This window comes from Acinonyx jubatus, chromosome E2 (assembly GCF_027475565.1).
Source record: "Acinonyx jubatus isolate Ajub_Pintada_27869175 chromosome E2, VMU_Ajub_asm_v1.0, whole genome shotgun sequence".
Taxonomy (NCBI): domain Eukaryota; kingdom Metazoa; phylum Chordata; class Mammalia; order Carnivora; family Felidae; genus Acinonyx; species Acinonyx jubatus.
In genome coordinates this window covers 44,418,814-44,434,420 of record NC_069396.1, presented here as the reverse complement: position 1 = coordinate 44,434,420, position 15,607 = coordinate 44,418,814, and the positions used below count along the sequence as shown (strand labels likewise).

At 35.7% G+C, this 15,607-nt stretch overlaps 1 protein-coding gene across 22 annotated transcripts in view; it reads left to right on the top strand.

Annotated features, from left to right (window-relative positions):
- Positions 1-15,607, top strand: part of ZNF568 (zinc finger protein 568) — a 154,372-nt gene that overhangs the window by 93,897 nt on the left and 44,868 nt on the right. For 20 of the 22 annotated variants that reach the window (XM_053210190.1, XM_053210186.1, XM_053210205.1 and 17 more), the window contains 3 exons: positions 4,344-4,470; positions 4,720-4,815; positions 9,089-11,661. In XM_053210190.1, coding sequence (XP_053066165.1) covers positions 4,344-4,470; positions 4,720-4,815; positions 9,089-10,674 — 1,809 coding nt within the window. In that variant the 3' untranslated portion in view covers positions 10,675-11,661. Of the gene's footprint in view, positions 1-4,327; positions 4,471-4,719; positions 4,816-9,088; positions 11,662-15,607 lie in introns of those variants that run through there. The other 2 variants (XM_053210209.1, XM_053210203.1) reach the window with 2 other exon arrangements.

The following is a 15,607-nucleotide window of genomic DNA, read 5'->3' as shown; positions in this document are numbered from 1 at the left end:
AGTTTGAGCCCTATATCAGGCTTTACACTGACAGTGCAGAACCTATGTGGGATTCTCTTTCTCTCCCTCTCTCTGCCCCTCCCACATCTCTTTCTCTCAAAATAAATAAATAAACCTTTTTTAAAAAAGAAAAGAATGTGTATTCTGGTGTTTTTAGAAAGGAATGTTCTGAATATATCTGTTAAATCCATCTGGTCCAATGTGTCATGCAGAACCATTGCTTCCTTGTTGATTTTCTGTGTAGATGATCTGTCCATTCATGTAAGTGGGGTGTTAGAGTCCCCTATTATTATTGTATTATTATCAATTAGTACCTTTATATTTGTTATTAACTGTTTTATGTCTGGGTGCTCCCATGTTGGCTGCATAAATATTTACAATTGTTAGATCTTCTTGTTGGATTGTCCCCTTTATTGTTATATAGTATCCTTTTTTGTCTTTTATTATAGTCTTTGTTTTAAAGTCTAGTTTTTGCATTATAAGTATCACTACTCTGGTTTTCTTTTGACATCCATTTGCATGATAAATATTTTTCCATCCCCTTATTTCCAATCTGCAAGTGTCTTTAGGTCTAAAATGAGTCTCTGGGCATCTGGTTGGCTCAGTCAATTAAGTGTCTGATTTCAACTCAGGTCATGATCTCACAGTTCATGGGTTCAAGCCCTGCATCAGGCTCTATGCTGACAGCTCAGAACCTGGAGCCTGCTTCAAATTCTGTGTCTCCCTCTCTCTCTGCTCCTTCCCCGCTTGTGCTCTCTCTCTCTCTCAAAAATAAATATTAAGAAATAAATGAATCTCTTATAGGTAGCATATAGATGGGTCTTGTTTTTTTGTTTTTTTTTTAAATCCATTCTGTCACCTTGTGTCTTTTGATTGGAGCATTTAGTCCATTTACATTCAAAGTAATTATTGAAAGATATGTATGTATTGACATTTTATCCTTTGTTTTGTGGTTGTTTCTGAAGATTTTCTCTGGTGCTTTCTTGTCTTTCATGGTTTGCTGGGGTTTTTTACTGATATATTAGGTTTTCTTTTTTCTTTACATATTCTTTACATATTTATTAGTGGTTTTTGATTTGTGGTTACCATTAGATTTGTATATAATGTCTTCTGCATGTAGCAGTCTATATTACATTGAAGGTCATTTAAGTTTGAATTCATTCTTTATTCCTCTCCTTCCCATGTTTTAGATATATGGTAGTCATATTTTACAAACTTCTATTTTGTGAGTTCCTTGACTAATTTTTTATAGAAACATTCACTTTTACTGCTTTTGTGTTTCCTATCTTCATATTATCATTTTTGGTCTTTCCTTTCTACTCAGAGTCCCCTTTAATATTTATTTCTTCCAGGGCTTGTTTAGGAGTCATGAATTCCTTTAGTTTTTGTTTGTCTGGGAAACTCTATCTCTCCTATTCTGAATGATAGCTTTTCTGGATAGAGTATTCTTGGCTGCATCCGTTCAACACTTTGAATATGTCATGCCACTCCTTTCTGGCTTGGAAAGTTTCTACTGAAAAATCCACTGATAGCTTTATGGGGTTTCCTTTCTATTTAACTATCTTCTTTTGTCTTGCTGCTTTTAATATTTTTTCTTTCTTACTATATTTTGCCAATATGATTACAATGTGTGTTGGTGTGGATCTGCTTTTGTTGATTTTGTTGGAGGTTCCCTGTACCTCCTGAATCTGGATCTCTGTTTCCTTCCCCACATTAGAAAAGTTTTCACCTACTGTTTCTTTAAATAAATTCTCTGCCCCCTTTCCTCTCTCTTCTTCTTCTGGGACTTGTATGATACAAGTGTTACTAAGTTTGATGGGGTCACTGCATTCCCTAAATGTGTTCTCAGTTTGCTTAATTCTTTTTTTCCTCTTTTGTTCAGCTTGATTACTTTCCATATTCTATCTTCTAGGTCATCAATTTGTTCCTCTGCATTATCCAGCCTGCTGTTCATCCCACCAAGTGTGTTTCTCATTTTGTTTACTGAGCCCTTTATGTCTGCTCTGTTATTCCTTATCTCTGTATTAATAGTCTCACTGATGGTCTTCACTCCTGGTCAGATCCAGTGAGTATTGTTATGATCATTGCTTTAAATTCTCCGTCAGGCATGTTACTTATATCTGTTTGCTTAGATCTCCAGCCATGGCCTTGTCCTGTTCTTTCATTTGGGACAAATTTCTCTCCTCTTCTCTTCTCTTCTCTTCTCTTCTCTTCTCTTCTCTTCTCTTCTCTTCTCTCCTCTCCTCTCCTCTCCTCTCCTCTCCTCTCCTCTCCTCTCCTCTCCTCTCCTCTCAAGTCTCTGTGCCTGTTGCTGTGTGGTAGAAGGGTCAACTACAACTCTTGTTCTTGAGGGTAATGGCTTTATGAAGAAGAGGTCCTGTAGTGCCCTGCTATATAGAGTCCCCTGTTTCCTGATGCCTGTTGCTTCTGGGAGTATCTCCAATGTGTGCTGCTTAGCTCTGCTGTTGTCTCCAAGCTGCTTTATCTTTCAGGCAAGTTGTCTGCAGAGGCTCTCTTTGCCTGTTATGGGCAGCGTTTGGGCCCTGGCCTGAATGTGGTGCATTTTAACTGGGTGTGCTCTGGTCTGTTTGTGAAATGAGACCTGTTGCCACTGCCATGGGAACCAAGGCCTCATAGTACTTCCAGGTCAGGAAATACAGTGTTGGCAGGGATTTGAGTTGGTCTTCTGTGGGGGAAAGACCTCCCAAACCGGGACTGAGGCAAGCGTAACTGGGAGGGGCATTTCTTCTGGAACAACAAAGGGAAAACTTGGTGTACACAAGTTAGGTATTGAGTGTGGGCACTCTAACAGTTTCTGCAGGTGGCCCTGATGGGTGCTGGAGGGAGATGGTGTCAGCTAGTTCCTTTGTTCCCAGGTGGGTCTCTCCATGAACACTGCCTTTCTGTGACACACTCCAAGATGAGCAACTAACCTCCCCACTGTGTGCCCCAGGCACTCTTCAAATCGCTATTTCCACACCGTATGTCAGTGGGATGTTTGCCCTGCCTTTTCTCCAAGAATAGCTCCAGTGTCCTCCAAGCTCTTGCAGGGCCAAGCTCACGAACCTTTAAAAGTCTAGGCTTTGGGGCGCCTGGGTGGCTCAGTTGGTTGTGTGTCCGATTTCAGTTCAGGTCATAATCTCATGGCTCATGTGTTTGGGCACCGCATCGGGCTCTGTGCTGACAGCTGGGAGCCTGGAGCTTGCTTCGGATTCTGTGTGTCCCTCTCTCTCTGCCCCTCCCCCACTCATTCTCTCTCTCTCTCTCTCTCTCTCTCTCTCCCCCTCTCTCTCTCTCTCTCTCTCTCCCTCTCTCTCTCTCTCTCTCTCATTCTCTTTCTCTCTCAAAAATAAAAGTATAGGCTTCAAGCCCTGTGGTTGCAAGAACTCATGAAATTTGGGCCCTTTAACTTCCCAAGCCAATTGCTGTGGGTGATTCATTTTCCCCATGTGCTCCCCTGTGTGCTAGTCTTGTCTCTCTTCCTTCTCCATTACTGTAGTGCCCTCCCCACTGCAGGGGGGTATAATCTGTTTCTCTCCCATAGATGGGGCTTGAATTTACAACCCTTAGATCAAGAGTTGCATGCTCTACTGACTGAGCCAGCCAGGCGCCCCTCCTTATTTTTAAATGGATAATAATAGTAGCCACTACATAGTAGCCTTATAAGGGGAATTTAAAAGTTAATATAGCTAAAGAAGTTATTATAGTACCTGGCAAATAATAACTACTCAATAGTTGACAGCGATGATAATGTTGATGGTAGTAATGATCGTAGATCATAGAGACAGTTTTTTAGAAACATCACAATCTAGCCTTTGGTGATTTTCTTTTCTGTTTCCCATTTTGTCTATCTCATTTGTACTATTTCTTGAATAAATTTTCCCAAATGTGGGATATATGTGCTTTTTGTTCTCAGAGTCTTTGCAGATAAATTATTTTTCCTTATTTCCTTATTTGAATTTTGAAGTTTTTAAATAAGGAGGAAGAGTTAGATATATGTAATCAAGTAACATTCTTTTCCAGAAATTTGTCATTTGTTTCTTGGCTTCTTTTACATCACAGTCATGGTTTTAATTCTCATCTGCTGATTGATTCAGTTTCATGCATAATAGACAATGAATGCTTAAGTTTGCCGACTCAATAATTAACATCTTACAGGATATTTCTACTGTGGGTTTTTTTTCCCCTCACTGTGTAATACAAAATTAGGTAAATATGAAGCCTTAAGATACAGTTTGTAATGAACTCTGATCCCTGGATACTAGCTACATGAGTTCTTACATATTTTGACCACTGCATCTAATTTTGATGGCTTCATATTAATTAGGATTGTGCGTTTACAGGAAACAGTGACGTTTAAGGATGTGGCTGTGGACCTCACCCAGGAGGAATGGCAGCAGCTGAAACCTGCTCAGAGGAACTTGTACCGGGATGTGATGCTAGAGAACTACAGCAACCTAGTCACAGTAGGTAAGGGTAGCTTTGCAATTTTACATAGAATTCCTTCCCATTTTTGAAATGTATGAAGATTTTAACTTGCCTTTTCTTCACATGATTGTATGTATTCATCTGCAGGGTGAAGCCTAATTACTTTGTCTCACTGTGGAAATTCCTTTCTCCTTATCCTTCACAGACCCTCAAGCCCCTAAGACTCAGCCCAAGGTGTGGATAGTTGTCTCCAGCATTAACACGCAAGTCCTTTGCTATTTCCTGTAATAGGTTATCAAGTCACCAAACCAGATGTGATCTTCAAGTTGGAACAGGAAGAGGAGCCATGGGTGATAGAGGACGAAATGCTTGGGAGGCACTGTCCAGGTGAGTAAGCAAAAAAGCAGCTCTGAATGAGAAAGCCACACAACAATTGTTCATGGGGTTGACACCATTTCACATTTTCCAAGATTTTTTTTCTTTAAGTGTATTTATTCTGAGGGGGAGAGAGAGAAGGTGAGAGAATCCCAAGCAGGCTCCACACTGACAGTGCATAGCTTGATGCAGGGCTCTAACTCATGAATCATGAGATCATGACTTAGCTGAAGTCAGACATTTAACCAACTGAGCCACCCAGGTGCCCCCCTTTGGCTAATTTTATACATTTCCTGCTCCAGATGTTGAAATAGCAATTTCTCTAGAAATGCCTGCTTCCTTTAGTGGGAAATGATTTAGAGACCAAAATCCGGGCACAGTGCTTGCTCATTGCTTCTAGAGCTGGACAAAGCCAGGAAAAATACACTTTTTAGATAGAAAAAAATGTATGTGTTCATACTGATACATCCAATTCAAATTAAGGAGTATAGGGTTGTTACTTGGCTTTTTTGTTTTGTTTTTGTATCTTTTATACTGAAAATATTGGCTCCTTATTGCATTAAAATATTTATTTGCTTAATCCATATATATTTCTCAACCTTGGCACTGCTGACATTTTGGCTAGATAATTCTTTGCTGTGGGGGACTATCCGATACATTGTAGGATGTTTATGTAGGGTGTAGAATGTTTAGCACCCTCTGTGGCCCTCTACTTATTAGGTGCTAGGAGCACCAATCCCCTTTCTCACCACTCCCCCAGTCATGACAGCCAAAAATGTCTCCAGACCTTCCAGATACTGCCAAATGTCTCTTGAGGCCCCAAACTGATCTAATATATATATATATATAACAATATGTATTGCATATTGCATATTACATATATTACATATTATATATATTGTATATAATATATATACAATATATATTAACAATAATACCATTATTACTAATGATTAAAAGACTACTAAATGTAGTTTAAGACTTCTTTGGTTGTATTTTTTTCTCATTTATGATATAGTCAAACTACTGTGTTTAAAAAGTCACTTTAAAGGGACTAAGTGGCCCTAACTTGATATGTAGGTTTACTTGTTTCCATTTGTTTTCAATTTTTAAGAGTTATTTTTTTCCTCTTTTTTTAGATTTAATTTTTTTTAATTATGTAAAAATTTACATGATTCCAGTGTCAAAGCTATAAAACAAATCAGAGATGTCATGCTTCTTTCTATTCAGGATATATAAGTGAAAAGAAATCAATGTGCAGAACAGCATTTAGAATATGCTACTTTTTTTATAAAAAAGAGTGGCAGAGGCACGTGTGTTAGATATGTGTTACATGTATGTATGTGTATATACATATATGTTTAGTATATGTATAAATTAAAAGAATATAGGAATAACCTCAAAACTAATAAAAATGCTTACCTGTCAGGCAAGGGAGGAATCAGTGTTTCAGGGATAGGGTGGAATCTAGTCTTTTCTGAATATGCTGCTATTTGGTAATTTCCAATTATTATCAACTTGATATTAATGAAAGATGAGGTTTAGTACTCTTGCACCACCACTACCACTTCCCCTTTCCTTTTTCTCTGGATATAGATATATCACAATTTTTGGCTAACTTGATTTTCACTGCTTACTTTGTTCTTTTAGGTGATACATTGTTACTACTGAGCCAAGAAATGACTATTAATTACATATCCTTATATAAATTGCTGTCATTCCTAGGGTTACTATTTGCCCCATTTTTCTGTTTGCTTTGTTTTCTATATATTTTCTATATATATTTTTTCTATATATTATATATATGTTTTAATGAGACTCTCAAATCCTTGTTTAAGTAAGGAATCAATCAGTGTCATTAGTTTTTCTTATTTTGATGCATCAAAGGATAAAAAGGAAATTCCAAAAATTCTTGTAGCTAACAAATTTTTGATGCTTTTTGAGTAGGAGACTGTTGGATTAGAACCTAGGAGTTTTTTGTGGAGTTCCAAATGGCAATTGTAGAATTCCAGTTGTGTGGGTCTTTTATTTTTAATCTTATCTGCTACCTGGAGGTAGATGCCAGCATTCATGAGGGACAAGCAACAGAAAAGGATTGGAGGGGCGCCTAGGTGTCTCAGTCATTAAAGTGTCTGACTTCAGCTCAAGTCATGATCTCATGGTTCGTGGGTTTGAGCCCCATGTCAGGCTTTGTGCTGACAGCTCAGAGGCTGAAGCTTGCTTCAGATTCTGTGTCTCCCTCTTTCTCTGCCCCTGCCCTGCTTGTGCTCTCTCAAAAATAAATAAACTTTATTTTATATATATATATATATATATATATATATGCATATATATATATATATGCATATATATATGCATATATATATGCATATATATGACATACTTATATATGTAATATATGTTATATTTATATTATATAGGTATTATATATTTTTATTATATATATTTGTATATATAATATATAAGTATATATTATATATATGTAATATATATATATATATTTTTTTTAAGAAAAAGGATTGGAGATCTTACCATTCAACATATGCAAGTTTACATTATTCGTAGTTTTTTAGTATGAGGCTTCCTTTGCATCTGCTTTACTTGTTCCTAAGTCTAGAGCCTGTATAATTCATTTTCTCTAGGAAAAGTAAGCCTTCCTTTTCCTGATCAAGTGGTAGATACATGACCACTTCCTGTGTGGGGTGGGTAGGAGGTGGGAGGATATTGGTCACAGTTCAGTTACAGAGAAAAGAGCTCATTAGTAGCTAATTTAAGAAGGAAGGAATTTACATGAAGGTATTAAATGTCCTAGAGAACCTTTAGGAGGACTAAAGGACCAACTATAGGATAGGCTTTTTTAAAAAACAATTTTTTTAATGTTTTTATTATTTTTGAGAGAGTATAAGCAGGGGAGGGGCAGAAAGAGAGGGAGACACAGAATCCAAAGCAGACTCAGGCTCTGAGCTGTCAGCACAGAGCCCCTTGCAGGGCTTAAACTCATGAACAGTGACGTCATGACTTGAGCAGAAGTCAGAAGCTTAATTGACTGAGCCACCCAGGTGCCCCAGAATAAGCTTTTAGGAATGAGTCTCAAAGTCCTATCAGAGAAGTCACCTGTTAAGTGAGTTCCTTTCCCCACTTTGATCAAGAAATTGCTTTTCATGGGGCACCTGGCTGGTTCGGTCAGTGGAGCATGTGACTCTTGATCTCAGGGTTGTGAGTTTGAGCTCCATATTAGGAGTAAAGCTTACTTTAAAAAAAAAAAAAGAAGAAGAAGAAAGAAAGAAAGAAAAAGAAATTGCTTCTGATTGAACAAGGAAAATGTCTTGACAGCTATGAGCTTCAGAACCCTACCACTTCTGTTGTAATATCATAGGTAAAATGCCCACTTTCATTACTCTTTTAATTTATTTCTGAATTTAAATGTTGTATAATTAATTTAAATCATATTCAGAACCCTATATGCAAGTGTTTCTAGGAAATGTAGTTCTAACTCACCCTCTGCAGGACGGAGAAACATAGTACAAGGTTGGAAAGATGTTACTTGAGTAAATCCATAATACTTGCCTCAGGGAGTGTAATTGCTCCCTAAGACTTTAAGTTAATCCTCTTCAGGCATCTTATCTCTGCTTTATGAGTACCTGAATCCTTTAATTTGTTCTCTTTTCCAGTGCTTTGTGGCCAAATTACTTTGTTACCTGACTTTTACATCTTAGTAGTACTTTAACTTCTTAGCCCTGCTATTAGTTATCAGTTCCCTATATGCCTTTCATTTCCATTCTTTTGTTGAAATCTCTTGTTTACCTTCTTTATACTCGTTTTTTTTTTCCTTGTGGGTTTGACCTTTAATTCTTTTACTGTCATTTTGATAGGTTTTTAGGGAGAAGGGAGAAATAAACATATATATTCAATCCACTGTGTTTAACCACAAGTTTTACTTTCATCCTCTGGTCATTTTGACTCCCTATCCAGTCATTTATATATTCAGCCTTTCATCTTAACTATTCTGTTCATGTTACTGATTTCTGCATTATATAAGCACACTTTTAAAATCCATCAAAGCTACTTAGGCCTATCAGTGTCAGTTTTCTCTCCATAATATTTTCTATCGGAGTTAACCCCTTAAAACTTAAAAACTAGGGACATTTGTACTTTGGATTTCTTTCATATTGGGAGACTAGAGTCAATATCAAAGACCAACTCTGTAGTAGCAAATTTCTGAAATGTTATTAATAGTATAAAGCAGAAAAATTCAAAAGTAATAATTTTTGGTCCTCCGTTTTAGAAGTTTGGGAAGTTGATGAACAACAGATCAAGAAGCAACAGGAAGCACTTGTGAGGAAAGTCACATCCATCTCCAAGAAAACTCTGATTAAGGAAAATGTCATTGAATGTAAAAAAGTTACAAAAATATTTCCTTTGAAATCAGATATTATTACTTCAAGACCAAACTTCTATGAATGTGACTCATTTGATAAAGATTTGGAACATAATTTAGACTTACTTAGTTATGATAAGGACTGTATAAGAGAGGAAAATTATGAATATAATAAATACAGGAAGCCATTTTACCCTTGCTCACCCCATGTTCTAACCCCCTTTAAGTGTAATCAGTGTGGACAAGACTTCAGTCATAGATTTGACCTCATCAGACATGAGAGAATTCATGCTGGAGAGAAACCCTACGAGTGTAAGGAATGTGGAAAAGCCTTCAGCAGGAAGGAAAATCTTATTACACATCAAAAAATTCATACTGGGGAGAAACCATATAAATGTAATGAATGTGGAAAAGCTTTCATTCAGATGTCAAACCTTATTAGACACCAGAGAATTCATACAGGGGAGAAACCTTATGCATGTAAGGATTGTTGGAAGGCCTTCAGTCAGAAATCAAATCTCATTGAACACGAGAGAATTCATACTGGAGAAAAGCCCTATGAATGTAAAGAATGCGGAAAATCCTTCAGCCAGAAGCAAAATCTTATTGAACACGAGAAAATTCATACTGGGGAGAAACCTTATGCATGTAATGAATGTGGTAGAGCCTTTTCTCGAATGTCATCTGTTACTCTACACATGAGAAGTCACACAGGGGAAAAACCCTATAAATGTAATAAATGTGGAAAAGCCTTCTCTCAATGTTCAGTGTTTATTATACATATGAGAAGTCATACAGGTGAGAAACCCTATATATGTAGTGAATGTGGGAAAGCATTCTCTCAAAGTTCATCCCTTACTGTACATATGAGAAATCATACAGCTGAGAAACCCTATGAATGTAACGAGTGTGGAAAAGCCTTCAGCAGGAAAGAAAATCTCATTACACATCAGAAAATTCACACTGGAGAGAAACCGTATGAATGTAATGAATGTGGGAAAGCTTTTATTCAGATGTCAAACCTCATTAGACACCAGAGAATTCATACTGGTGAGAAACCTTATGCATGTGCAGTATGTGGGAAAGCCTTTAGTCAGAAATCAAATCTCACTGAACATGAGAAAATTCATACTGGAGAAAAACCTTATCATTGTAATCAATGTGGAAAAGCTTTCAGTCAGAGACAAAATCTCCTCGAACATGAAAAAATTCACACTGGAGAGAAACCATTTAAATGTAATGAATGTGGTAAAGCCTTCTCTCGAATCTCATCCCTTACTCTTCATGTGAGAAGTCATACAGGAGAGAAACCTTATGAATGTAATAAATGTGGAAAAGCCTTCTCTCAATGCTCATTACTTATTATACATATGAGAAGTCATACTGGTGAGAAACCCTTTGAATGTAATGAATGTGGGAAAGCATTCTCTCAAAGAGCATCCCTTTCTATACATAAGAGAGGTCATACAGGTGAGAAACGCCGAGTGTACTAAATGAGGGAAGGCCTTTTCTTAAATTCAACTCCTGCTTTACTTAACTTTTGAAATACATTGGTGTAAACTCAAAACAACCAAGATCTTTATGGAAAAGTTATAAAACTTTATTGGAGGGCATAAGACTTGAATAAATAGAAATACCATGTATAGAGATGGAAAAACTCAATATCATAAAAATGTCAGTTCTCCAAAATGAATCTATTGACCTAATATAGTACCAAACATCTAACAAGAATTTTCTAGGATCTTTACAAAATGATTCTAAAATTCATGTGAAATGGAAGTCCCTGGATTGCTGAGATGATTTTGAATAAGAACAGCAAGGACCCATCTTCTACCATATATTACACAAAAGTTATGGTCATTAAATAGTGTGTGGTATCAGAGCATGAATACATAAGCAGATTTTACAGAATAGAATGCCTAGGAATAAGTCAATGAATATATGCAAACCTGGTGTATATTATACATAACAATGACATCATGAATCAATAGAGAAATGACAGCCAATAAAATTTGTTGGAGTATTTGGTTCTCCATATTGGGGAAAATAAAACTACATGCAATCTTACAATATATAAAGAAAACAGAATTCCAAAGGATTTGAACACAGGAATGTGAAAAGCCAAACTGAAATTCTTGGGAGGAAATACAGAATGTTGTCTATGGTTTTGAGGCAGCGAATCATTTTTTTAAAAGGCAAAAGGACCCTGAAGTTCCATTTCTGTATATTCATCATAAAGAAACAAATATGCGTAAATATATATACACACTAAATTATGGATGAGGTAATGGATAAATAAAATGTGATATAGTCAAATAATGGAATAGTATATAGCAGTTAAAAGCAATAGACTAGATCTGTATTTTGTAACATGGATAGTTATGTAAAACAATGTTGAGTGGAAAAAAAATCAAAATCCTCAAATGAAACATTGTGTAATGACATTCATATAAATTGGAATTAAATCATAAAGAACAGAACTATGTTTTTATTATTATTGAAATATGTATGTATGTAAAATGGACTAGAAGAGTACATACCAAATTATTATTAGTATTTTCTCTGGCAGGGTATTGATCAAAGGGGACTTTTAGCTTTATTTGTAATTTTTACGCCTTAATAAAGATTGAGAGCATATAAATCTTAAAAATTAATGATTCGCAGTGGCAATATGGATGGCTTGTCTTAATGGTGTTTTTGTAGTTATTTCTCAGACCTTATGGTTTGGGGGAAGCCTGTGCCCATAGAAAAAAATGTTAGGATGGATCCACATGCCCTATCAGACACTGAGCTATTTTATCAAAAATATTTCCAGAAAATTAGTAATTGGAAGTGATAGTCCTATTTACTATACAATATGAAATTAGCATACTTTATCAATCTTATGGGTTTTTTTTACATTTTAACATTTCTAAAGTTGTGATTCATTTTTTTACCAATTATGTTTTAGATTTAATTATTAAAATTTTGAAAATGAGATGGGAGTATGATAAATCAAGTATGATTTTATTTACTATTTTAGGGCACTATGGTCTACTAATGATTCCTTCTCTCAATATATCTTGCATTATTTGGCAACAGGTTTGTTGGATTCATAGCTAACTAATTAGTAATATATTTAGAGTCAATATGGAGAAAACAACATTTTCCTGAGAATTGACTCTGTGACCAGTTTTCTTGCCCTGTAGGTTTCCATAAAACCAGGACAAACATTAATATCATAGGTAATCATTACAACATTTTGGAATGAGAAAGCCTTTTATTTTCTTGAGATGGCCATAAACAATTATGTAACATTGCTTCACTCTTAACCTACAGATTATTTTATTCCTTTCATAACCCTTGATTTATATGACCTATCTTAATTTTGGTTGGAAATGGTAGCAGTCTAGACCCTGAACAGTAAAAACATAGTTCCTATAAAAGGATTTCATTCTCTATAATATATAATAATATATGAACCACCCCTTAAGGTAAATGTTTTGTTATGCCATCTCACAATATAACTAATGCACAGAAAATCATTGGTGCCTTTTTAACAGGGAGATTAGAATAGGAGCTATTAAAAGTGAACTTTAGCATTGAATGCTTGAATATTAACTATATTTGTTCGAGGGTGATTTCACAAAAGAAAACCTCAAACTAAAGTAGTGATATACAAACATGACCGTATCACTTTTGACTTTTATTAGCTACTTTTAAAGATTGACACTGACTTACATTTGTAAATTGCAGGGACCAATTTTCATGAAAACAACAATTTACCAAAATTTAAGTATCTAAAGGAGTATTGTCATTTCTTCATTCCTTTTTTTTTTTTTTCCTTTTTTTAAGTGTTTATTTTTGAGAGACGGAGCACAAGCAGGGGAGGGGCAGAGAGAGAGGGAGACACAGAATCCGAAGCAGCTCCAGGCTCTGAGCTGTCAGCACAGAGGCGGGGCTTGAACACACAAACCATGAGATCATGACCTGAGCTGAAGTTAAACGTTTAACTGACTGAGCCACCCAGGCACTCCCATAGTCTCTTCTTTAGTAGGTTTTATGCTAAGTCCAGTTTTGCCAGCATACCTAATTTTTGTAGACTTGTTTTTTAAAAAAGTTTTCAAAGTTCATGTGTTATCTACATAACAAAACCTGTGTTTGATGAGTATGTGCAGAAATTAGAACCCTTGTGCATTTTTAACAGGAATGTAAAATGGTATAGCTGCTGAGGAAAACAGTTTAGCAGTTCCTCAAAAAATTACCATATGATTCTGCATTTCTCTACCTAAGTATATATCCAGAAGAATTGAAAGCAGGGGTTCAAACTGATCCTTGTACACTAGTGTTCATAGTGACATATTCAGAATAGCCAAAAAATGGAAACAATCCAAGTGTCCAGCAATAGATGAACAGATAAACAAAATGTGGGATATACAAAAAGTGGAATATTATGCAGCCATGCAAAAGAAATTTGGATACATACTATGACGTAACTGAACCTTGGAAAAGTATGATTCCCATGTACATAAGGTAACTAGGTAAATTCATACAGGAAGTATGATAGAGATTACTGGAATAAAGGAGGAAGAAATGGAGAATTATTGTTTAATGGGTACATTGGTTCTGTTTCAGATGAGAAAATTCTGGAAATAGTGATGATTATAAAACACTATGAATATACTTAATGCCACTTAATTGTACAGGTAAAATTGTTAAAATGTTAAGTTTTATGTTATTAATGTTTTAACACATATGCACATGCACAAGTTTAGAAATACCCAATTTTTTAATGCCAACATCTGAACTATTTTAGAGTCATTCTCTATTGATAACTTTTTCTCTTGATTCTTTCTTACCTTTCCTATATTTTTGCTTATCTACTAATTTTGATTGTATACTGAACGTTGTGAATATGTTGTAGAGATTATGAATTTTGTTATAATTTTCTGGAGAATGTTGTCTTTGTCCTAAAAACAGCTACATTGGCTGGATTTAAAATCCAGCAATAGCTGAAATATCTGCTTCATTCTTTACATCTTCTAGCTATTGATTTCTATAGGCTCTTTGGAGTTTACATAAATTTGTGAAGTTCAGGCATCAGCCAAAGATTTGGACAGAATTTATAAGTAGATGTTGAATCTCCTCTCTTTAGCTCCTCCTTTCTGGAATTTAACTTTATTTTTAAAGAGTTTTTAAAACAGCCTGAAACTTCATCCTCCAACTTCTCAGGACAATAATACTGTGGCTCTCTATTTGAGTTTAGCTACCCCATACCACAGAGGCTGGAAAGTTCCATTACATGATAACCTGTATAAAAATTAATGTCTCACAGTATACTTTTCTTTTTTTCAAAGGTCAACTTCCCTTCAATTTTTTTGCCTGTTTTTGGTTGTTCCCCAATGCTTTCACATTGTGTGTGTGCATGTGTGTGTATAAAATATATATAGTCCAGAGTTGATTATCTTTTTTTTTTGCAATCCATGAAACATTTTATTTTGAATTAGTATTTATGTATTTATTTTTAATTTTATCTTCAAGTTGGCTAACATACAGTGTACTCTTAGCTTCAGGAGTTGATTCCAGGGATTCATCACTTAACATATAACACCCAGTGCTCATCCCAACAAGTGCCCTCCTTAATGTCCATCACCCATTTTCCCCACCCTCCCACCCCAAACCCCCATCAACTCTCAGTTTGTTCTCCCTATTTATGGTTTTCCTCCCTCTCTGTTTTTATCTTAGTTTTCCTACCCTTCCCCTATGATCATCTGTTAAGTTTCTGAAATTCCACATATGCGTGAAATCATATGATATCTTTTTCTGACTTATTTCGCTTAGCATAATACCCTCCAGTTCATCCACATTGTTGCAAATGGCAAGATTTCATTCTTTTTCATCACCAAGTACTATTCTCTCGTATATATATATATATATATATATATATATATATATATATATATATATATATATATACACCACATCTTTTTACCCCACTCATCAGTTGATGGTCATTTGGACTCTTTCCATAATTTGGCTATTGTTGATAGCGCTGCTATAAACATTGGGGTGCATGTGCCCCTTCAAATCAGCACTCCTGTATCCTTTGGATAAATTCCTAGTAGTGCAATTGCTGGGTCATAGAGTGATTCTATTTTTAATTTTTTGAGGAACCTCCATATTGTTTTCCAGAGTGGCTGCACCAGTTTGCATTCCCACCAACAGTACAAAAAGGTTCCCCTTTCTTCACATGCTCACTGTTGTTTCCTGAGTCGTTAATTTTAGCAGTTTTTAACTGCTAATTTTAACTCTGACCAGCGTGAGGTGGTATCTCAGTGTGGTTTTGATTTGTATTTCTCTAAAGATGAGTGATGTTGAGTATCTTTTCCTGTGTCTGTTTGCCATTTGGATGTGTTCTTTGGAAAAGTGTCTATTCATGTCTTCTGC